Source organism: Rhinatrema bivittatum, chromosome 5, assembly GCF_901001135.1.
Source record: "Rhinatrema bivittatum chromosome 5, aRhiBiv1.1, whole genome shotgun sequence".
Taxonomy (NCBI): domain Eukaryota; kingdom Metazoa; phylum Chordata; class Amphibia; order Gymnophiona; family Rhinatrematidae; genus Rhinatrema; species Rhinatrema bivittatum.
Window position 1 is genome coordinate 250,666,051 of NC_042619.1, and position 24,934 is coordinate 250,690,984.

Sequence of the window (24,934 nt, forward strand, 5' to 3'; positions counted from 1 at the left end):
GCTGTACGATACCTGTCTGAAGGAGCCAGTCACAAAAGGGGATAGGCTCCCTGTCCAGTGAGGGGAACACCTTGGGTCTGGTTCACCACAAGAACTGCTCAGCCACTTCCATGAAGAACCCAGTACCCCAGGAGTGCTTTCAGATCCCACCTTCCGGACATTAGTTCCGTGAAGGTTTATTAACCTTCCTACATCTGACAGGGTGACCCGGCGAGGTACGTTGGCAATAATATCTCCGTAGGGTGTTGAAAATTAGGACAGAAGCTTTCCACTAATCTCCCGAGGAAGAGGCAGCAAGGAGAGGGGAATGAGGAGGAAGGAGCTGGGGATGTGTTCGGGGACAGCCTGGAAGTTATTCAAAGGCTGGAAACACCTTTGACCATAGAAATGACCACGGCTGCTCTTGTGCTCCCTTTTATTCTTGAGCCTGACCATGACTGGTGCTGAGACTATTTTCAAGAATGCCTGACTTTTTTTTTTTTCCCAGGGTGGGGGAAGGAAGGGAAAGCAAGACATTTCTAAAGCCACCCAGGCTAGAAGAAAACGGTTCTTCACAGTGCACCGAGAGATTTCCTGAACAGAAAGGGAATTTCTCTCTTTTAATTGCCCAGTGAGATACCAGGGACTCAGTCTGTTTTCTTTGAACCTCAGCATTTGAGAATTTGTGTGTCTGATAAGTCAAAAGGCAGGAGTGGCAATGCCATCTTCTCCCTGAAGGTGGGAAGAAATTGATTATATTTTGACCAGTTGATTGAAATCTTTTCTTTTAGGGTGTACAGTGCTTTTCTTTAACTGTTTGATGAATTTGATTTCCTCTTTTTTTCCAGCTTAGATATTTCCCTTTTTTGAAGACTAGTTAACTTGTCATAGGACTTACTGTCTTTTTACTTTTCATTATAAAAGGTGAGCTTTATTGCATTTGTGTCAAATTATTTCTGGATCCTACTTGCCTGGTATTGTAATGTAATTACTTAATTACAAATAAAAAACTAAAAAAAAAAAGAGTCAGTACTGATGGCTGAGAGAGCACTTTTCTATACAAGTGAAAATCTTCATGCTCCGTTTTGTGTTATTCATGTTTAACAGTTTTCTGATGCCTTGTCTGAGTAAAAAAAAAAATACTTAAAGGAAAAAAAATGAGAGCAGGAGGGCAGCCTTCTCAGTATGGAAGAACCTGACTCCCATGGTGCACTGCAAGCAATGACATCACAGTGCTCAGAGCTGGAGGAGGCAGCTTGTCCCATTTATTCAAACACTTTGCATCAGGAAGTACAGAGTGACTCCAAGTTACAGGGTATCCAAGCCCAGGACAGAGAACAGGAAAAAAAAATAGAGGCGATATCCCCTCTTCTTCTCTTTCTTCCAAGCCCATCTTCACCTCTCTCTCTCTCTGCAAACCCATCCTGCCTTCCTTGCTCCCCCTATCTCAATCTTTTCTTACCTCTTTCTCCAAACTATCCCCCACTCACCCAAATCTCATTTCCCCAACCTCCCAACCTCAATCCCTCCTACCCAATCCCATGCTTTTCCCTCACCCCCCCCCCCCCCCAATCCCAGCTCATCTGTCTATATGTCATTTTATGGGATAGGGAAGGAAAGGAGACAGGCTACACTAAGCAGAAGCACATGGTAGCAGTAACCATGGAAACCATAGTCTTACTGGCAGGCAGCTGTAGCATGATAGAAAAAGACAAAAAAAAAAATTCCTTGAAAATAATAATTAAAAAAAAAAATCTCATGTTGTCTGGTTTCTTTTTTAAACCCTATGAAAAAGCTCCCTCAGAAAAAAATAACAACTTTCAAACCATTGTGTAAGAATGTTCCCATGGTGCAGTGGCAGTCCCCTGCAAAAGACACACAACTATATGGACACAGAGGGAGGCTCAGCATTTACAGGGGCTTACAGGCAGAAAACACAAACACACGCACTCAGCTCCATGCACATTCCTAAATATGGACACCCAGATACACACAGACATGCACAGTGAACACATGCACAGATGTTCCCATGCTTTTTAAAGCAGGCAGAGTCTGCAATGTTGCTGTCTTGGCAAGATTTGGGACCCGCTGCTGACAGCTGGAATGTTGCATTTAGGCAGAAGCAGGCGTGCTTGAACTCATGGCAGAGGGCAAGGGGTCCCACTGTTAAAACATAGCTCACAAGTCACTATAACAAGGTATTCTTGAAGTAAAGACCATGTAGATTCTGACTAAAAGGAAAAGAGTAGGACGTGAGAGTAATGAAGCATTCTCTGGTGCTCTATGAGAAAGACAGAAATTTCTCTGCCATGTCTGTGGGATAAGGAATGGGGGAGGGGCAGGAGAAGGAGCAGAAAGAGAGAGGAATAGGAGCAGCAGAGCATACAATACATAAATATGTAGCAAAACTGCAATACCATAACAGCACTAACTCCCAAGACTCAAACAGCAACAACCTTACCTATGACAAGGCAGCACTGCAAACATTACACCGGGCACTAGAACCTCAATAAAATTCATGCTGGACAGAAAAATAAGTATGCATCTATTGGAAATACATAGGTCCTTAATTAACAGTTTAAACTGTTTTGCTTTCCAGCATCTCCCCACCCAGAAAGACTGACAGTTGGGAATGCACAGGAACTGGACCCCGATTGCACATACAGCAAAAAAAAAAGTACAAAAGTGACATGCACATGTATTCATGTCCACACCACAGGAGGAAGGAAGCTGGATTCACCACAACAATCAATCAGAGTCTGCTCGAGCTGCATGGGAAGAGGGCGACCAGAGCTACTGCAACCACTGCTGGGGAAGAAGGCCACAGCTGCCACTGGAGCTGCTGCTGAGGAAGGGAGAAGAGAGAAGGGGACACTGGGAGGTGTGAAGAAAAAAAAAAAAGAAGAAGTTGGAGGGAGATGGAAGGAGAGGGGAAATGCTAGGGAGAGAGACGACACTAAAAGAGAAGGAGAAAGGTGTCAGGAATGGCAGGTCTCAAACCAGTGAGCTCCCAGAGCATAGACCTTTGGGTTTAGCCACAAGACCAAATGATCCCAGAACACCTCAGTAGGCATCATCTAGTCATCTTGGTGGAAGCTGCCATGCCCCTGGAAGCCCCTGGCTGAACTAGCACAGGGCATGTCCCCAGATTGAATGCTGGATATAAGGAACCCTCACCTGACACACCTTTGCTTGTCCATACAGTCTGAGGCCTTGCCTGTTGAAATGCTGCCCGTCTAGCTTCAATTCCTGATTCATGCCTAGGGCTGATGCCTTTGGCTCACCTGGACCTCCAGGCACTCTGGAAACACCAGGTCCCGGCTGTGGCTTACACCCATGGGCTCAACCCAAGGAGAACAGCCGTGGTGTTGGGTGAAGACCCCATCCGGGTGCCTGGCATGGTGGGCTGCCTGCCTACATGCAGCCTCCATTCTTACACTGCCCTTGGGCTCCTCCTTTTCCTCTCTGGAGGGAAATTCCCATGACAAAAAGGTAGAAATAAGAAGGGAGTTCTCAGAGGCGGATTTATAACCCGGCTACCCTTTATTTATAAGGTTTTGATATTCTGACTTTTACTAGAGGTGGTTTGCATAAAGTAACAAGACACCAACTGTATAAATAATGTATACAAACAGATATGTTATACAGATATGAGGTAGCTTGCAAGAAAATAGATAAGTAGGCTATATTAGGTAGGAATAAGGAAGTTCGTGCATTGGGTATAAGTTGCATATATATATATATATATATAGCAAAAAAGTAAGTTAAACACAGCAGTGCGAGAGATATTAAGAACCAGTTAGATAGAGACATATGGGCATCCCGCTTCCCGCCCACAAGACAGCTAAGTGCTGCAGTTAAATGTGACATATGCAGGAGGGCCTCTACCCGTAAGCAGTTGCTCGTTGGTAAATCTGCCACTGGAGATGCTGGGAGACGGAACGGATTGAGAGTAGATGGGAGAGTGGAAGGAGAGATGGGAGAAGAGGTCATTAAAGTTGTCATCTAAGTTCCGTCGATGTGGCCCTCTTCAGAAAAAGTTTGGGAATTCCTGCTCTAGGGATTTTAATCTTAATATAAATGTCCTGATTTCTGTCCACCAAAATAAAACTGTGATATTTACCTGGAAAAATGAGGAGCCATTTTATATTTTTTTGCCTGACTTTTTTTTTTTCTCATTTTTTGTTCTTCTTGTAATAAATCCCAATAAATTCCCAGAGAGATAAAGTAAAATAAAACTGAAAACAAAAAGGTACCAAGACACACGACGACAGACACCAAAGGGGCTAAGTTAGCACAAAAGTTCAAAACTTGGGAGCAGTGGTGCCAATTGTCAAGGCTTCCACCCTGGCTGTTGTCCCTTCCTGCATCTTTCATATACATTCATAATTCAGTTATCTTTAAACAAAATCTAATGCGAGCATGCATTTCCCATTCACTCACTTCCCCCCCAACAAAGCCATTTCTAAACTCATTTAAAATTTCCTAAGGAAACTCCTTAATTGCGGGCAGCCAAAATGCCCATCCCTTTCAGATCCAAGCACAAGTCGAGAGAATGGGAGATACACTCTCGCTTGGCATAGATTTTTTTAAGAACATAAGAAATGCCATACTGGGTCAGACCAAGGTTCCATCAAGCCCAGTATCCTGTTTCCAACAGTGGCCAATCCAGGCCATAAGAACCTGGCAAGTACCCAAAAATTAAGTCTATTCCATGCTACTATTGCTAGATAGAGCAGTGGCTATTTTCTAAGTCAACTTAATTAATAGCAGGTAATGGACTTCTCCTCCAAGAACCTATCCAATCCTTTTTTAAACACAGCTCCACTAAGTGCACTAACCACATCCTCTGGCAACAAATTCCAGATGTTAATTGTGCGTTGAGTGAAAAAGAACTTTCTCCGATTAGTTTTAAATGTGCCACATGCTAACTTCATGGAGTGCCCCCTAATCCTTCTATTATCCAAAAGAGTAAAAAACGATTCACCTTAACCTGTTCGAGACCTCTCATGATTTTAAACACCTCTATCATACCCCCCCCCCCCCCCCAGCAGTCTCTTCTCCAAGCTGAAAAGTCCTAACCTCTTTAGTCTTTCCTCATAGGGGAGCTGTTCCATCCCCTTTATCATGTTGGTCGTCCTTCTCTGTACCTTCTCCATCGCAATTATATCTCGTTTGAGATGCGGCAACCAGAAATGTACACAGTATTCAAGGTGCGGTCTCACCATGGAGCGATACAGCGGCATTATAACATTTTCCGTTTTATTCACCATTCCCTTTCTAATAATTCCCAACATTCTGTTTGCTTTTTTGACTGCCGCAGCACACTGAGCCGACGATTTCAATGTGTTATCCACTATGACACCTAGATCTCTCTCCTGGGTTGTAGCACCCAATATGGAACCCAACATTGTGTAATTATAGCATGGGTTATTTTTCCCTATATGCATCACCTTGCACTTATCCACATTAAATTTCATCAGCCATTTGGATGCCCAATTTTCCAGTCTCACAAGGTCTTCCTGCAATTTATCACAATCTGCTTGTGATTTAACTACTCTGAACAATTTTGTATCATCTGCAAATTTGATTACCTCACTCATCGTATTTCTTTCCAGATCATTTATAAATACCGTATTTTTCGCTCCATAAGACGCACTTTTTTTCCCCCAAAGGTGGGGGGAAAATGTATGTGCGTCTTATGGAGCGAATATAAAAAAAAAACCAAACAAAAATCTAACAAACACCCCCCCCCGACTCCCCCAAGACCTGCCGAATTAATTTCCTGCAACCCCCCACCCTCCTGACCCCCCAAGACCTGCCAAACGTCCCTGGTGGTCCAGGAGCGGTCCGGGAACGATCTCCTGGGCGTGAGCCGTCGGCTGCCAGTAAACAAAATGGCGCCGACGGCCCTATGCCCTCACTATGTCACTGAGACCGACCGCTGCTATTGGTCGGTCTCAGTGACATAGTGAGGGCATAGGGCCGTCGGCGCCATTTTGTTTACTGGCAGCCGACGGCCCTATGCCCTCACTATGTCACTGAGACCGACCAATAGCAGCGATCGGTCTCAGTGACATAGTGAGGGCATAGGGCCGTCGGCTGCCAGTAAACAAAATGGCGCCGACGGCCCTATGCCCTCACTATGTCACTGAGACCGACCAATAGCAGCGGTCGGTCTCAGTGACATAGTGAGGGCATAGGGCCGTCGGCGCCATTTTGTTTACTGGCAGCCGACGGCTCACGCCCAGGAGATCGTTCCCGGACCGCTCCTGGACCCCCGCTGGACCACCAGGGACGTTTGGCAGGTCTTGGGGGGGTCAGGAGGGTGGGGGGTTGCAGGAAATTAATTCGGCAGGTCTTGGGGGGGTCAGGGGGGTGGAGGTTGTTAATTTAAAGGGTTGGGATGGGGGTTTGGGGGTTCCCACAGAAAGAAAAATTTTCTGATCTGGGGAGTGGACCGAAATGGCCCTCCCCAGACCCGAAAACAAAATGGGGAGAAAAAAAAAAACTATGCACTCCCCTAATTTGCTCCATAAGACGCCCAGACGCAGAGCCGGTTTAGCACAATTTTTTTTTTTTTAAATTTTCCCCCTCTGAATCCTAGGTGCGTCTTATGGTCAGGTGCGTCTTATGGAGCGAAAAATACGGTATATTGAAAAGTACAGGTCCCAATACAGATCCCGGAGGCACTCCATTGCCCACTCCCTTCCACTGAGAAAATTGTCCATTTAATCCTACTCGCTGTTTTCTGTCTTTTAGCCAGTTTGTAATCCACCAAAGAACATCGCCACCTATCCCATGACTTTTTACTTTTCCTAGAAGCCTCTCATGAGGAACTTCGTCAAATGCCTTCTGAAAATCCAAGTACACTACATCTACCGGTTCACCTTTGTCCACATGTTTATTAACCTCTTCAAAAAAGTGAAGCAGGTTTGTGAGGCAAGACTTGCCCTGGGTAAAGCCATGCTGACTTTGTTCCATTAAACCATGTCTTTCTATATGTTCTGTGATTTTGATGTTTAGAACACTTTCCACTATTTTTCCTGCCACTGAAGTCAGGCTAACCGGTCTGTAGGTTCCCGGATCACCCCTGGAGCCCTTTTTAAATATTGGGGTTACATTAGCTATCCTCCAGTCTTCAGGTATACACGCAGGAAGTCTCCTGAATCTGATTCTTCAGCCCCTCCCCTGTCCATATACAGGGGATATGCTGGGGAGGGGGGGGCGGGGGTCAGCCTTCTGCACCATTGGTCCCTCCCCTCTCTGTTCCTGCCTGCACTGTCCCCATGCTGGGGCTATACAGAGAGGTTTCAGTCTCCAGCACTGTCCCAGCCTTGCTCCTACTGTCTCTGTGCTGGGGGTATACTTAGTAACATAGTGGATGATAGCAGAAAACGGCGCACTGTCCCATCACGTTTAATTCCTTATTTCTGACCACCGTGCAAGTGCATATCTCAGCTGCCACTCAGACTGTGACCGCCAGTAAGAGTTCTCTTCCTCATATACACTCTATCATCTTGAGCAAAGGAGCATACAGGATGCCCCCACTTAGCACCTCTCTCTTCCCACGTGTAACCCACAAGGCTTTGCATTCATCTACATTGTTGCTAATAGTAATGTGGCCATTGCCTGGACGTTCAGCCTTTAGGTCCCCTGAACAGCCCCGGCTAGGACTTCTATAGTTATTGCGATAACCATACAAGATCCCTCCTTTCCCCCTTGGTAACAATCTAAACAGCTACCAAAACAAAATGAGGCAGTTGCTCCTGTGGCCTTGCCCAACCTGCTGGCACCAACCTGATTGGTATGTGAGGAGTTGTAGCTTGCCATTACTAGCCCGACTACCCCGTGGGCCCGCAGGGTCATTCGGTCGGGTTTCCTTTCTTCGCCCTTTGTTATTAGCATCATCTCTCCCCTTGCCCTCAAGGGAGTGCTGGATGACTTGTTTGCAGTGCTGTAACTTTCCAACCCTGCTCCTACCGCTGTCAAGAGTACGACAGAAAATAAGGACCAGTTTCACTCCTGGTGCAGTGCCATATTCCCCAGCCAATCTGACTTGAATTAAAGTCAAAATTAAGGACTTATATTCTACCATTCTTAACCAGAATGGAAAACATGCATAACACATTAAACATTAATCAGAATGGATGGACCATTTGGTCTTTCTCTGCCGTCATTATTATGTTAATATGTTTTTGAGTTCAGAAAAACATGGGATATGCACAGATGATCCCTAGTAGTGGAGAAGTAAGTATATTAGTAGTATTATGAAGTACACATATATATATTTATTTATTTATCCTTAACCGAAACCTGGGGGTATATGCTGCTCAGCAAGTTTGTTATGGTAATAATTGCTGCTCCGTGCAGGTTACTTCCATATGTTCTGTTAAAGGTAGTAACTGCTGCTCCATAGAAAAATAGAAATGATAGCAGAAAAGGACCAAACGGTCCATCTAGTCTGCCCTGCAAGCTTATGGTACCATCAGTCTCGCCACACAGGTTTCCCCTATAATGTTAGCATCAGCGGGTGGCATCTGCCACGCCATACAAATTACCCCCATACTTAGTTTCCCAGACCATCAAAGTCAGGGCCCTTGTTTATTGCTGTCTGAGTCCAATTCCCTGTTACCTCTTGCCGCTGAAGCAGAGACCAATGTTGGAATTACATCAGAAGTATCAGGCTTATTGGTTAAGGGTAGTAACAGCCACATCAGCAAGTTACCCCCATGCTTCTTTGTTTCCCCAAACCGTAAAAGTCAGGGTCCTTGTTGGTTGCTGTCTGAATCCAATTCCCCTGTCCCTCTTTTCCCCCTGCTGTTGAAGCAGAGAGCAATAATGGAGTTGCATGAACAGTATGAAGGCTTATTGGTTAAGGGTAGTAACTGCCACACCAGCAAGTTACCCCCATGCACTCTTTTCTTCTTTTCCATCCTCTAGTCTTTAGGGACCCACAGTGTTTACCCCATGCCCCTTTGAAATCTTTCACTGTTTTTGTCTTCACCACCTTCTCCGGAAGGGCATTCCAGGCATCCACCACCCTCTCTGTGAAGAAATATTTCCTGATGTTGGATCTGAGTCATCCTCCCTGGAATTTCATTTCGTGTCCCCTAGATATACTGATTTCTTTCCAAACGGAAAGAGTTTGTAATGTGTAATCATTAAAACCTTTCAGGTATCTGAAGGTCTGCATCGTATCTCCCCTGCTCCTCCTCTCTTCCAGGGTGTACATATTCAGGTACTTCAGCTTCTCCTCATAAGTCATTTTGTGGACTCCACCCACCATTTTGGTCGCCCTTCTCTGGACCGCCTCCATCCTGTCTCTATCCCTTTTGAGATACGGAGTCCAGAGCTGAACTCAGTACTCCAGGTGAGGCCTCATCTCCCTTTTCTTACTGGCTATTCCTCTCTCTATGCAGCCCAGCATTTTTCTGGCTTTAGCTTTCACCTTTTCACATTGCTTCGTCATCTTCAGATCACCAGACCCTATCACCCCAAGGCCCCTTTCTTGCTCCGTGCACAACAGCACTTCACTCCCCATCACATATGGCTCTTTTAGATTACCACACCCCAGATGCATGACTCTGCATTTCTTGGCATTAAATCCCAGCTGCCATATCTTTGACCACTGTTCAAGCTTCCTTAAATCACGTCTCATTCTCTCTACTCCTTCCGGCTTGTCCACTCTGATGCAGTTCTTAATATCATCCACAAATAGACAAACTTTACCTTCTATCCCTTCCACAATGTCGCTCACAAAGATATTGGACAGAACCAGTCCCAACACCGATCCTTCTGGCATTCCACTTAACACCGCTCTCTCTTCAGAGTTGGTTCCATTTACCATTACACGCTGTCTCCTATCTGTCAACCGGTTTGTAATCCACGCTACCACCTTGGAGCTCACTCCCAAGTTTCTCATTTTATTCACAAGTCTCCCATGCGGGACCGTATCAAAAGCTTTGCTGAAATCCAAGTAGATCACGTCGAGCGCTCTTCCTTGATCTAATTCTTTAGTCATCCAGTCAAAAAAACAATCAAATTTGTCTGACAGGACCTTCTCCTGGTGAATCCATGCTGCCTCAGGTCCCGCAATCCTCCTGACTGTAGATAGCTCACTATCCTTTCCTTCAGCAGCATCTTTATTACTTTTCCCACCACTGAGGTGAGGCTAACCGGCCTGTAGTTTCCAGCAAACACAACAGAAGCAGATTCAATTTTGCACTGTAGCAACCAGAAGTAGACAGATCAGTGAAAAAAATGTTATTTATCACAGTACGTAGGCCAGACTCTGACAGAGTTTTGCTCTAGTCTTAGAGCTGCCTCAGGGGCTACTATAACAGTGAAACAAACATTTAAAAACAATTAAAAATTGTCAGGACATCACAAAAACATAAATCATAAGAAATTATAACATCAAATCAGAGTATAAATTACATAAAAATGACAATATTGATAGCAAGAATGTACACAACAAATGTAAAAATAACAGTATATTGTTATAAATATTGGCTTAAAACTGCTACTTTAAAACTTATTGGTGTTATTACATGTTGTGCCTGTAGAGCTTATTCAAATATTCTCAAAAGGTTTGTGGATTCATAACCCTTGCTCTTTATCTATGAGAATAGTTCCTCGGCTGGTATATTAATGAAAATGGAAACATAGTATGAATAGTGCCCATAAGTATATATACATTGTGGTTAATTACATTAAAAATATCTACATCTAAATAAATGGTATTATGTACTTTTGATAAATATTTATCTAGTACGGTATATTTCAAGAATTTTTTAAAAAATCTTTAAAAAAAAATATTTTAATAGCCAAGTTTGTATTTAGGTTTAACTTTATCTAATAAATTGTGCCTTCTCTATTCTATATCTAATTTTATTGCTTTATATAAGTAACTATACATTGTTCAATGTGTCTTACTGACCGTACATGTATGCATATGTCTCAGTCTTTTAGTCACGCACAGCGTTGAAAATTAAATAACCTCCTCACCTTGCCAGAAAAATGCCTTAAGTATCAATAAAAAATTGAAAGCAAAAAATAAATAAAAATAAAAAAAACTGTGTACATATGCGAATAAAGGTGATTTAAAGGTACATTAAACACTACTATGTCTGAACTCATGGAGTATACTATACTGGATTTTTGCTAAGAAGACCAGATGAACTCATTAACCCCTATCTCTATGTAGATCCATACATAATAATCCTGTTCCAAAAGACATACACTATCCTTATAAAAACATATTAACCAATGCTAATAGAATATACATTTCAAAACATTTATTTGAATGTGTGTCCTGCTCCCACAGTTAGTTAACAGTATCTCAACACCTCGGTGGACACACAATTATTAGGTAAAGTTAAACCTAAATACAATCTTAGCTATTAAAATGTTTTTCTTTAAAGATTTTTTTAAAAATTCTTGAAATACACCATACTAGATAAATATTTATCAAAAGTACATAATACCATTATTTAGATGTAGACACAATATTTTTAATGTAATTAACCACAATGTATATATACCTATGGGCACTATTCATACTATGTTTCCATTTTCATTAATATACCCGCAGAGGAACTATTCTCGCAGATAGAGTGTTAAAGAGCAAGGGTTATGAATCCACAAACCTTTTGAGAATATTCGAATAAGCTCCACAGGTACAACATGTAATAACACCAAAAAGTTTTAAAGAAGCAGTTTTTAGCCACTATTTATAACAATATACTGTTATTTTTACATTTGTGTATATTTTTTTGTATCAATATTGTATGTCATTTTTATGTAATTTATACTCTGATTTTATAATTTATGTTTTTGTGATATTGTGACAATTTTTAAATGTTTATATATGTTTCACTGTTATAGTAGCTCCTGAGGCAGCTCTAAGAATAGAGCGAAACTCAGAGTCGGGTCTACGTACAGTGATAAATAATCTTTTTTCACCGATCTGTCTACTTCTGGTTGCTACACCGTAGTTTCCAGCTCCATGCAGGTTACTGCCATATGTTCTGTTAAGGGTAATAACTGCCACTCTGTGCAGGTTACCCCTAAGCCTTATCTTAAGGGCAGTAATATTAACAATCAAAACCAAAAACTGTCAAGCCCATAACAAAATTACTGTTAACAACAATTTTTACAGGGTGAGCAACCTTCCTGATAATTCAGACAATGCTGCTTGAAGATGCTTTACTTTTGGACTTGACTGTAGAAGCAGCCCTGCGCTTTTTCCATTACTTGTCTCCACCACCTTCACTGGGAGTCCATGCCAGGCATCCAACACCTTTCTGTGAAGAAATATTTCCTGATGCTGCTCCCGAGTCTACTCCCCTGGAGCCCGATACTGTTACTTCTCGTTCCACAGCATTCTTTCCCCTGAATAAAGGGTTGCTTCCTGTGCCCAGTTTACATCTTTGAGGAATCTGAATGTCTCTATCATATTTCCCATTTCTCCTCGCCTCTAGAGTATACAAATATAGAGGGTAATTTTCAAAAGAATGTAGGCACTTAAACACTGGGCTTTACGTGCATAATTGCAATTTATGCATGCAAGTAGGCTTTTGAAAATTGCTACGATATAGGTTTATTTTTATGCACGCAAATCTTTTTGAAAAATTACCCCCATAGATTCTTAAGTCTCATCTCATACGGCTTTTGGTGTAGATCCTATACCAGCTTGGACTGCCTCCACCTCACCCTAGCACCCCTCTAGTTCTGGCCACAGCCTTACTGCACTGTTACCCTTCCTTGAGATCTTCAGATACAATCACGTTAAAAGTCTCTCCCTGCCCTCTCAAGATTGATGCACCCCAAATGCACTTTTTGGCATTGAATCTTGAACTTCCATTCTTAGATCACTTCTCATTCTCTCTGCTCCCTCAGGAGTGTCATCTGCAGAAAGGCAAACGTTTCCTCCGATGGCTCTGCAATATTGCTCACAAAGATATGGAACAGAGTCAGACCCTGGGTGCAGACTGCTCCAGTTATTTGTGAGCCTCTTAGGCGGGACGGTATCAAATGCTTTGCTGAAATTCAAAACGCACACATCTAGGGCACACCTTTCAGCCAGTCAAAGAAATCGATCGGATTCATTTGCCATGATCTACCTCTGGTAAAATCATGCAGCCTGGGATTTTGCAAGCCCCCAGATTCTGACTCGCTCCCTATCCTTTCCTTCAGCAGAACCATCATTACATTTTCCCAGCACCAAGGTAACCTGAACTGGCCTGGAGCCTCCTGTTTCTGCGCGGAGCTGCTTTACTTTCGAGGTCTGCCTCTGCCTTACTCACCTGGCTCCAGTCTTGCTTCCGCCCAAGCGGGGAGGGGGTGCGATCCTGAATAAGTCGAAGGGGACTCCCCTGGGACTGGAGACTGTAAGATAGAAGAAGGTGACAGAATTAAGGAGTTTGTATTAATTCAATATTTTTATTCTGCCTTTCATGGCGGTCAGTAGCTTTAAAGTGGATTACGGTGCAGTAGATTAGGGAAGAAGTTAGGGAGGCATTAAATTGCAAGGTCTCTTCAAGGCAGATTACAGATTGCTAGGTTAGGTCAAAGGGGGTGGGGGGGTTTACATTAGGATGAGGTAAGATTAGGTCCAATGTTAAGGGGTATTATATTAAAAGCATTATGTAAGCACATATGAATAAGGAGACGTTACATTACTGGCAAATGTGCATGTAGTATGATGTATGAATATTTCTAAGTCTTTCTTGAGTTTCTCTGCTTCTTGGTTTCCTAGTGTTACAATCAGGGGGATAGGTTACAGAGGGTATTGATCGGTCTGTTGGGTAAACAGCCATGTTTTTAGTTGGTGCCGGAAGTCTAAGCAGTCAGAATGGAAGTGCATTCCATAGGTCGGGTGCTACATCTCTGAAGGCTCTGGGGACCTAGGGTTTGTTTTTGGGTTGTTGTGTTTTCAGTCTGATTGTTTTAAGGGACAGGGCAGCTAGTATCCACCAATCTATCCTGTCATGCCCCGGCACCCCACCTCCCCCCTAATCCTGTCCTGGCCCGGCTGTACCATCACTCCCTAGGCTCCTACCAGACTCTCCCATCCTAACTTGGTGGCACGCCCCTCCCACACACACACATGCCCCCGTCCTATGCCATCATGGCCCAGTACCCTCCCCACCCCGTCCTGGCATGTCTTTCCATCCCAGAGTTAAATGAGGGTCTGACCTGCGGCTGCTCACTGCAATTTCCATTCTCTCCTCATGAGGGCTGTAAGGTCCAGTCCTGTAATTCAGGGCAGGGGGGGAAAAGGGGCTGCTGGGCCGAGGGCTGTGACACACCTGGTTGGGGTACCAGTGCTCATGAGAGTTCCTATTCTCATCTCTTCCTGCTTTGAAAGCATCCTGAGATTTAAGACAAAAAAACAAGCATATTAATAACAGCACACTGTACGTAACTCCTCCTGGAGCCACGTGAAGATAACGTGACCTCCTGAGGTCACACACAGCACCAGGGGATGATTGGAGGGGCAGGGGAGGCTCAGTGGTTAAAGCAGGGGGCTTCGACCCAGCGAAACCAGGGTTCAAATCCCACTGTAACTCCTTGTGACCTGGGGCAAGTCACTTTACCCTCCGTTGCCTCAGGGGATAGGGAAATACCTATAGTAGCTGAATGTAATCCACTTTGATGTACACTGTGAAGTGCCGAAAAGCGGAAAAAATAAATAAATTCTTCTCCCCTAATGACATGGAACCATTATTAGCAGCTCTCCTCCTTTAGGGGGCAGGCTAGCACTTAATTAGCAGAATTTGTCAAGCAGACATGAATGAGATTGTTCCAAGAAAGGCTGCAGAAGGATGGAGGGAGGGAGGGCGGAAAAGGGGGTGGAGGGGGGCCGCATGCCGATGACATCCCTGGCACAGATTCACAGCTGCCATCCTCAGTGTAGACTCCATACCTGCAAGGGTGAGGCCATGTCCATCCTCCGGTTAGGAGAGAGAATCGCATGCCTAGAACAAAATAAAAAAAAAATCTTAGAAATTCATTTTTATTTTATGATTCCTGGATCACCTCACTCTTGGTGATTTACAGCAGAGTCAATAATCAATATCCAACCAGTAAAAACCATCATTAATCATGTGGCGAAGTGGGCCCTTGCATGCACGTGTGGCGGCATCGTCATGGGATGCGCCATTTCCGGGAGGGACGTGTACCCAGGCACCTGCTGGTATTCTGCACCTTGCTGCACATACGAGGGCTGCTGGGCAGGTGGGAAGGAACAACGATCCCTCGTAAATAAACCGATCATTGGTGGGCCGGTTACTACTGGCATCCCGGCTAACCATCGTGACTTTTAGGAAAAGGAACCCCTGTTTAAAAGTAAAGTATCGGCGAACTCAAGTCCGAGAATTGCTCATATGGAACATCTACGGCTTCTGCTGAAACGTGAGCAATTTAAATGTAACCTGGCCTGGGGAACATATCATCAATACTACAGAGTAAAAATTTGAAAGATGCTGTCCGTGTATGCTTCATATACTTGTACAATACTGCACTGGATATATCTTTATCTTCCACTGGGTAGCCTTGCTGTACAGGGAGCCCGCTGCTGTTTCATTCTTTGGTTGTATGCCTTGAAAGTTAATAATAGTTTATAAAAAAAAAAAAATCCTTTATAGCACGTTGACAATACAACAATGTTTTACCTGTATCCAGCAAGGCTCCAAAGCCTCCAGCATTCATTCACACAAGCACATAGACAGTAGGGAGCAGTCATTACGAGGGAGTGGATTTCTTTCCTTACCAAAGCAGACAGGTGAGATTCCCTGAGCATACCTGTAGTGCGAGGGTGTGTCTAGATAATGCATGCCCTGCCTGCCACACACACGCCCTGCTCAGCTCTGCTCCTGGCAGTAACGGCTGGGCATGAGGGGGAAGTGGATGGCTCAGTACTACAGTACAAGCCCTGGAAGTCCCCCCCCCCATTTCCCTGCAAGCCCTCACTCAGTACCTCAAAATGTGTTCCCCTCCCCCGAGGCATAATTACTATTTCTTGCAGATTCACAGCAGCCAACTGGCTGTGCTGCTGCCACCTTCAGCACCACTGGCTTGACTGAAACACCCTCTCCTTTCCACAAGTGGGTGGCCGCACCCTGGCTGCTCTTCCTTCCCCATACCATCTTACTCACCCCCCCCCCCCACGCCACCACAGCTGCCGCGCACCCTCCCCTGTCACACATTCCTAGACAGTGTCTGGAGGAAGAAGGGGAGAGATGCACAGAGGTGGGGCCTTGTTACGCCAGTGAGAGAGTGGAAGGAGGAGGGACTAGAGAAGAGAGGCGTGGAAAGACAGTCATGAGAGAGAGTGGGGGGTAAGAGGAGATAGATGAGAGGTAAGGAAGCAGCGGGGAGAAAAAAAAGGAATGTCAGAAAAAGTAAGAAAACTGAATTGGAAAAAGAAAAAAAAATACATAATCTGATCTTACATAACAATGTAAAAATGTTTTATTCTAAAGGGACATTTAAAAAATTAGATTTTCAATAAAAATTGTGCTCTTTTGTCATATTTATACAAATATATGCAAATGAGCTCCTACTACACAGGACCGGATTATGGGATATCACCTCTGCTGGGAATAATTTGTCCCGCGATCTTTCTGGGGGAGCTTCCTCTAAGGGAAGGCCCCTCTTACTAGAAAAAGCTGTCAGCTTTCTCCTGACCTTTCATTACATGAGCTAGGCGGGTTGCCTAGAGCCCCAGAATTTGGGAGCAGCAAAATCCCAGAAACTTCCGGGTGCCACCCACCCATTTCTAAGGAAGGCCTGGCACCTCCAGGTCCGCCTCGCTGCTCGCTAACAAACGGCAGCTGAACCGAAGTGCTCCTGCCCTCTCATTCTTGCCAAACCTCCGATTGGATGGGAGCTGTCAAAAAGTGCTCCCACCTGCTCAGTCTTTCACTGCCCAGTATCCTTCCACCAGCCCTGACCCTTCCATCTGTGGACTAAAACCCTCCCCGACACACAACCACGCACCCAGGCCACTCAGTGCCTGCCCACAAACAAACAGAGGGGGGGGGGGGGGGGGGTTTGCTAAATTATTGGCTCGCGCCATCTCCGAGTGAGGTAGCAAAGGTCTATGGTGCCCGGGGCCCAATACATTCGTGTTGCCTTCCTTGTGCCCCACCACCACCACCAGCACTGCCACCATCCTCCTTGTAGAAATGCCTATGACCACAGAAGCATCAGACATTTCAAATAATACCATTTTGTCACCTTCTACATGGGTGCAGTTGAAAAAAATACAAAGAGAGGCCCCCAGGGGCCTTTAACCCCACCCCCTTTCTACACCACTGCCATCTCCACCACGATATCTTCCCTATCACCCCAACTTCCTCCACTTCCCTCCCAGAGGAAGCTCAATAATCTTCATCCAATCCTCCCCCCCTCCCCCCACTCAGAGAGCAGTATCAAAGTCTGCACACCCTCAAGAGCAGTGAAGCATTCAATACTCCCCAAAAGGCGCTCCCATGACGTCCCACTCCAGTGCCTGTAATCGGGAAAGATGTATTACCAGCCTCAGAACAGGATGTATCTCCCAGGAACCGGTCTGACGAGAGCTGCCTGCTTCTTGCACATGTCTGTAGCTGTAGGTCAAGAGCAAGCAGCGAGCTGCGGATGCAGCTTTCACCAGCACCTCCGTTCAGCACAGGCATAAAGCACTCGGAGCCCAGCAAGGGGGGTTGTGTCTGCCAGGAGCACCGGCCTGCGTCGCACCCCATGCACAGGATAGACAGAGGGCTCGCGAACCCCCCTGGACCCCTTCTCTCCGTACCTTTCTATACTCAGCTGCAGTCTGGAGGAGCACATTTTGATCTTATTCTGAGCCTCCACGTTTAACATGTCCTCCGTGCTCTCCCCATTGATAAGCACGATCATATCAGCAAGTCGCAGGTCTGCCTTTGCAGCTTTGCTGCCCTCGATGACCTGCGGAGAACAATAGAAAAATAAAATGTTCCAGAAATTCCAAAACCTGTCCAGTGAGGGGGGGGGGGGGTGTGTGTGTGTCAATCCCTATAAAATTGCCCAACAGAGTGGGGGTGAGGGAAAGCAGAGAACCCGGGGGGGGGGGGAGGGGGGGCCAGGAGGCAGCACATAATTCTACAGTGGCCCAGTGGGCAGAGCTGCAGAACTCCATAATGAGCCAGCGGGAGGCAAAGAATTCTATAATAGCCCAACTTGGGAAGACATAGAAACCTATAAAGACCCAGTGGGCAGAGCTGCAGAACCCTACAATCACCCAATGGAGGAGGAGGAGCAGAAAGCTGTGATTATCCAGCAGGGGGAGGAGAACTACACAAGCCTGTAATGGACCAGTGGCAGCGGTGGGATAAAAGTTTGGACTGAATGGGCCTCCGGTCTTCTTTTGACACAACCCACCATGAAACTGGAAATGCCCAGACCACTAAGCACAGATGATGGGAACAGGTAAAACCGTAGACTCCATCAGGCTGTGACCTACTTTCTGTCATTGTTTTACTTATGTAGTTCAGACTCTGTGCCTACAGTCTCACTTTATTATGAAAAACAAAACCATCCATAGTCCTTGCAGCTTACCATTTATCTACACTAATCACGCCTTCCCCGATACGTGAAGCCAGAGCGCCAAGGACTTTCCTACTGGGGATAACAGAACATCCAAGGAAAGGAGATCTTACAGCATGCGGATACCAACTGTCCCCTGGGCCTGGAGGGGTTACCAGAAAGTTCACCTGGGACGGGTACAGGAAATGCACTTCTGGCAGTCGTACCACCAGCCACTGTGTATAGGAGAGGAGGACACCACACCCCACACCCATGCAAAAATTCAGCCGATTCTCATTTTTAACGAAACGTATTTCCTGGACTGTCCATAGGTCGGTGTGAATGGTACAACGACAGACGGGGGTCCCTACTCCAAGCAAAAGGACAACTCTGTGGATTTCCAAGACAAGCCGATAGGAATTTTGTCTCCCGCCGGACCTTACCTTTGAGACTGTGATGGGCTTATTAAAGTCCTTTCCTCCAGTGATCCGGAAGCCCCATGGGGCAGGCCCAACCAGATTCAGGGTCAGCATCGCACCTGCAGTAAGTGTTGGGCCAACTCAGGCCTCCGGGCAGGAGAAGGAATTCTGAGAAAGAAGAAGAAGAAGAGAGAGAAGAGCTGAAGGGCAGAACGGAAGTTACAGAGCTTCCTAGAAGGATGCACTCATCCAAGAGAGCTTACAGATGCATCTCTCTCTCATGGTCCAGAACAGCACGTGGGTGAGAAACCTTGCAGGAACAGTAAACGCTTCCTTCGGTGCCGGTACTGAAGCAATAGGAAGTACTATAATGCTGTCTTTGGGGTCAGAGGTAGCCTTTGCCCATGAAAGGCCCTTTCACAAGAGGGAAAAAGAGTGCTCATGCCAGTGTCCAGCGCAGGCTGCACAATCCGACAGCTGAAGAAAGATCCTGCTAAGCTTCAGAAGAGATGTGTCTGCCCCTCCCCTTACCCCATTAAGCAGGGTACCAAGCGTTGAAGGAAAGCAGCCCCCAAGTGAACTGATAGAGCTTCCTTTGCCGGGCTTTATGAGATAGGCCTCACCACAGCCTTCCTGTCACAGAGACTGAAACTCCCCTACAGCAGAAAGCCACCCTTCTCTAACCACAAGCTGCAGATCAGGCTACAGGGACAGAGAGCGGAGGGCCAGCAACAAGCAGAGAGCACACCCGAGACAGGCACAAGAGTGAGAGAGATGCAGATAGAGACACAGACCTTCAAGGAGACTAAGGGCTTGCTTTACTAAATGACCAGAAAAATAATTAATAGAAAGATGCAGATAAAAACTGAACTGCAAACCCCAAGAAGCCTGACTCTCTGCATGCGGTGCAACATCAGAGAGAGAGGTAGACACAAACACAGAAACACATTTCCTCCAGTACTGTGCAAAATTCAAAAAAATAAAAAACAAAACAGTGACAGTGGTTTCATTTATCCAGTCCGTTTCTTGATCATGGAACAAGGAGCGAGTTGTAACAGTGCTGCTTGGAATTTAATGCTGTGTTTTGTTTTTTCATTTGTTTGTATGTTTTTGTGCGCTATGTGTTATTCTATATTCTGAAAGTAGATTTTTATCCGCATTGGACAATTGTATGGAAACTGTGGCATATAAGAATACATACATAAAATTAAAATAAAGCATGAGCAGGAAAAACCCAGTGCATTCCTGGGGAAAGAAGAGAAACAGCAGCTGGAGCTATGTGGTATCCTGCCACCAGGCCAGAAATGTAACCGGAGCCCTGCAGGGACAATGCAGACTGGCATCTGAAACCGGCAACTCACTGTCTTTGTTGTTATTTCTCCTCTGTACTTTCTAATTCTTTCCTTTTACCATTTTATGTTTTAACTTTGACGGCGTTGGAAATTAAGAAAAGGATGCATGAGGGGTAACCGGCATGGAGCGGCAGCTGCTACCTCTAAACAGGAGGCATGGGGATTACTACCCTTAACCAATCAGCAGGCATGATTTTGACACGACTGCAGCATCACTCTCCGCTTCGGTGGCGGGGGTTGGGCAGAGAAAGGGGGACTTGGATTCAGATGACAACTAAACACTGGGCTGACTTTTATGGCCCAGGGTACTGATACGCAGAAATTATGGAAAAAGCACAGGACTGCTTCTACGGCCAAGTCCAAAAGCAAAGCACGTTCAAGCAGCAGCATTGTATGAATTAGCATGACGGCTGCTCACCCTGTAAAAATGTTGCTTGCAGTAATTTTGTTGGGGGTTTGACAGCTGCTTGGTTTTGATTTGTAATTTTACTACACTTAGCAGAAGGCAAGGGAGTAACCTGCAGGGAGTGGCAGTTACTACCATAAGACGCTTACCGGGCAGACTGGATGGACCATTTGGTCTTTTTCTGCTGTCATTACTATCAGGCCAATACAGAACGGTGCGCACAGCCGAGTGCACAGTTAGTCCCTGTTTGACCGCACGTTTTTGACGTGCTATTATTACCCCTTATATGTAAGGGGTGGTAATAGCACGTGGAAAACGCAAGGCCAACCCCCCCCCCAAAAAAAAAACAAAACAAAAAAACCTAATAGCTCTCATCACATTTTACTCTCAGAAGGCAGGAGTTAATTTCAGATGGCACTGGGCAAGTGTACAGAAAAGCAGAAAAAATTGCTTTTCTATACTCCCTCCGATTTAATATCATAGCGATATTAAGTTGAGACCCCCCCCCTCCAAAAAAAAAAAAACCTTCTTAAAAAAAAAAAAAAAAATCTGCCTGCGGCTCACAGGTTGGAAAATGGACGCTCAATTTTGCCGGCGTCCGTGTCCCGAACCCGTGGCTGTCAGCGGGTTCAACAACTGACGCCGGTAAAATTAAGCATTGGTTGTCAAACCCGCTGTCAGCCACCGCGTCCCTAGCGCCTCCTTATTAGCGCGGGCCCTAATTTAAATACTGAATCGCTCACCCAGGAGAGGTGCCTGGGCGCGCATTGGGAGAGCGGGCGCTCGCCTCGGAGTGCCAGCTCTTCCGCGGACTTTACTGTATGGGCCTGATTGTTATTATGTATTTACAAATTGTGAGGACAAAGATGTTTCCTGAATGTGGGAGAAAGGCTCAGGAGCCAGAAAAGCACAGGAGAGCAGATTCAGATTTTGTTGGGATGACAATTATATGTGTGTCAGCAGAATGATTACAATAAAAAGGGAAGAAAAGAAAAAAACCCAATTACAATAATGATATAATAATAATTAGGCAAGATAGGCAAGTGCAGTGAGAAAGAGAAGAAGGGACAGAAGTAATAAGGAACAGGAGAGAGGAAAAGGGAGCAAGAACAGGCAAGTGCAGCGAGAAAGAGAAGAAGGGACAGAAGTAATAAGGAACAGGAGAGAGGAAAAGAGAGAGAGAGAGAGAACACATGCAAATAATCTCTCCCCATGCAGGTGAGAGGGACATAGCATCACTGTGGAGAAGAGCAGAGCGTGAGCCATCAATGAGAGGGAGACCACGCACCTCTCCCCTACTGAGGGTCCAATGAAGGAAGGAGCATGTGAAACCGTGCACTGAAATTCAGCACGAGAAACAATAATTCTCCATGCAGCGAAGGTTTGCTAAAGCATTGGGAGCTACAAGCATGCAAGGGCGAAGCGCACGTTATAACTCCGGCGGGTAAAAGGAGTCTCTCAAACTCATGATTTATGCCCACAATAAAGAAGCGCTTTTGTGTGCATAAAAAGACATTTATGTGCAGAAAACATGCTCTGTGCACATGAAATAGGATTTTCATGCCCAAAATTGCTTTCAGCGCAGAAAACATTTTTTTGTGTGCACAAAGTTTGTTTTCTGCTTATAAAAAAATCCCAACTACAGGTTCCGGCACCAGAACTCCCAACTTCCACTCCTAGATTAACAGCGGCCCTGGAAACTTTACTCCCTCTCTGACTGGGAGTTAAATTTCCAATGCAGACAAAACCTGGGGGCAGCCAGCGCAGCTCTCTGCATTGGGGGAGGGGGGTAATAGCTAATGCCGACATTAGCATGGGATGTGCAGGAGAGGGCACTAATCTGTCTGCACATTGTTTGTGCGCAAATTTTACTGCCTGTGCAACAAGGAGTTTTGCACAGGCAGTAAAATTTGCGCACAATCATAGTTAAACTGTGCAGCCTTCCCAATCACACTCAAAAACAACCAAAAAATAGAATTAGCAGAGAAAGTAAGAAACCTCGGAGTGATAATTGACACAAAGCTAAGCCTGAAACAACACATATCTTTAAAAGGGAAGGAAGGATACGCCAAACTCATGACTCTTAGAAGACTAAAACCACTACTAACAACTAATAACTCTGATTTTCGCTAGCACTGACTACTGTAATGCCCTTCTACTGGGTTTACCATACACTACGATAAGACCACTCCAGACACTACAAAACACTGCCGCAAGAATTCTGACTGGTAAAAGCAAGAGACCATATCACCGAAACCCTAGATGAACTACACTGGTTACCCATTGAGCAAAGAATACAGTACAAAACCCCATGTACCATAAATAAACTAATACATAACGAAAAAGCTGAATGGCTGAACACAGCCCTTCGCGTACACATCCCTCACAGAAACCTGAGATCAGCAAATAAAGCATTACTAACTATTCCCTCGGTCAAACCAGCAAGACTAACCCAGATGAGGGAAAGGTCCTTAGCAGGACCTATACTATGGAACACCATGCCGGTAGAAATCCGCTTACAAAGAGACATCAAAACCTTCAAAACAAATGTTAAAACATGGCTATTTAAACAAGCGTATCACAGAGAGAATGGAGAGAACCCGAGGAGTACAGGATGCAGTCTGTAGAACACCCATGCACATTACCCTAATCCATACGCGTGTGTATTGTATTTTTTTTTTCGTTCAACACCAAATGATAAGATATTATGATTAATATATTTTAAAGCTGTCACAGATAAGAAAGGACATGAAGTATCACACCCACCAATTAGTATTTATGATAAAACTATGTTACCATAACCTGATGGCACCTGTTTAGTGGATATAAATCAAGACATCTACCAACTTTAATATTTTTGCCTTGTTGTAAACCGTTGTGATGGTACCTAGCTTAAAGATGGTATAGAAAAGATTTTAAATAAGTAAATAATGACATTGGGCCCTGAGTCACTAATAAGAGATCACAGTAACACAATAAACGAGGGCAGATAAAGGCCAACTGGCCCATCTAGTCTGCTCAGCCGAGATTCTTCCTCTGGTTTTCAACCAACTCTGGGAAAAATGAATAGGGGAATGGGTTGGACTTCCTTATTCATTCATTCTCATATTCATAGTCTACCTTTCCCTAAAGGCCAAATTATGAAACATAAAACACAGTTTACAATACTATCATCAATAAAAGACGATCGAAAAATTAAAGCCAAAATCAGCACCCCCCTCCTCCCATCTGACCCCTCACCCTCCTTCCCACACCATTGCCTTCTGTGTCTGTCCCAAGCTTGTCCAGAATCTGCCAGTGGGCTAACCTTCATCACCTGTACCGGGAGGCTATTCCAGGCCTCCTCGGCGATTCTTACAAGATCGGTGCTTATTCCAAAACCCAGGTCTCCTTCCATGTCTTTTGTAATAATCCCCACAGCCACCAAAACCTGCTGAGGCTGTTGTACAAAACATCCGGCTTCCTCAGGCTCATTTATGTGTTCCCCCCATCCTTCTTGGAAACCTAAAGCAGCTGTACTACTGCTGTCAGGGCAGGTTACCCTGGTGCAAAAGCATGCTTAATCCCCCACTCAGGCCCCTTCCCCTCCGGTTTTAACCACCAAGCTTTATAATAATCTAAACAACTATGAAAAGTAGCAAGGCAGTTGCCTGAATATCCAGCCACCTAAATCCCCATGGGCTTACTGGACATTACCTGTTAATACCAGCCTGGCTGATCTCTGGGGGGTTGTAACCCACTGGCACCAACCCCTTGGCCTGCAGTATCACTGCGTTGTGCTTCCATTCTCTGCCCTTTGGCTTCATCTTTATTACCCCTCCCCTTGCCTCTAATCTTGAGGGCGTGAAGGGTGGATTGTTTGCAATACTGAAAAATCCCCGACCATGTTTGTACCACTGTCAGAGAATATGACAGCAGATCAGGACCTTTTCGCCAGTCTAAGCTGTTCAATTCTACCTCTGCCACAGACTCCAGCTAATCTATGGCTCTCTCCTCACCTCTTTGCAATAAAGGATCGGTTGTCCTTATTCTAGGTTGGGTTTTTTTTTTGTTTTTTTTAAATTCTGTTATTATTTTTGTCTATACCCCTTACACTGGGAGTCCATTCCATAATTTCCATAAAGAAATATTATTTGAGGTTGTTTCTAAATCTAGCCCCTGTACCTCCTACCTCTTCTAATAGAGCACTTTTTTTCTCAGAAACAAATAAGGGCTGCTTCTTG

The 24,934-nt window shown here is 45.0% G+C and overlaps 1 protein-coding gene across 3 annotated transcripts in view; it reads right to left on the reverse strand.

Annotated features, from left to right (window-relative positions):
- Positions 1-24,934, reverse strand: part of PDLIM2 (PDZ and LIM domain 2) — a 60,030-nt gene that overhangs the window by 26,053 nt on the left and 9,043 nt on the right. For all 3 annotated transcript variants that reach the window (XM_029603790.1, XM_029603791.1, XM_029603792.1), the window contains exons 2-6: positions 18,978-19,121; positions 17,786-17,937; positions 14,912-14,963; positions 14,182-14,357; positions 13,290-13,371 (exon numbers count right to left, since the gene is read on the reverse strand). In XM_029603790.1, coding sequence (XP_029459650.1) covers positions 13,290-13,371; positions 14,182-14,357; positions 14,912-14,963; positions 17,786-17,937; positions 18,978-19,067 — 552 coding nt within the window. In that variant the 5' untranslated portion in view covers positions 19,068-19,121. The remainder of the gene's footprint in view (positions 1-13,289; positions 13,372-14,181; positions 14,358-14,911; positions 14,964-17,785; positions 17,938-18,977; positions 19,122-24,934) is intronic.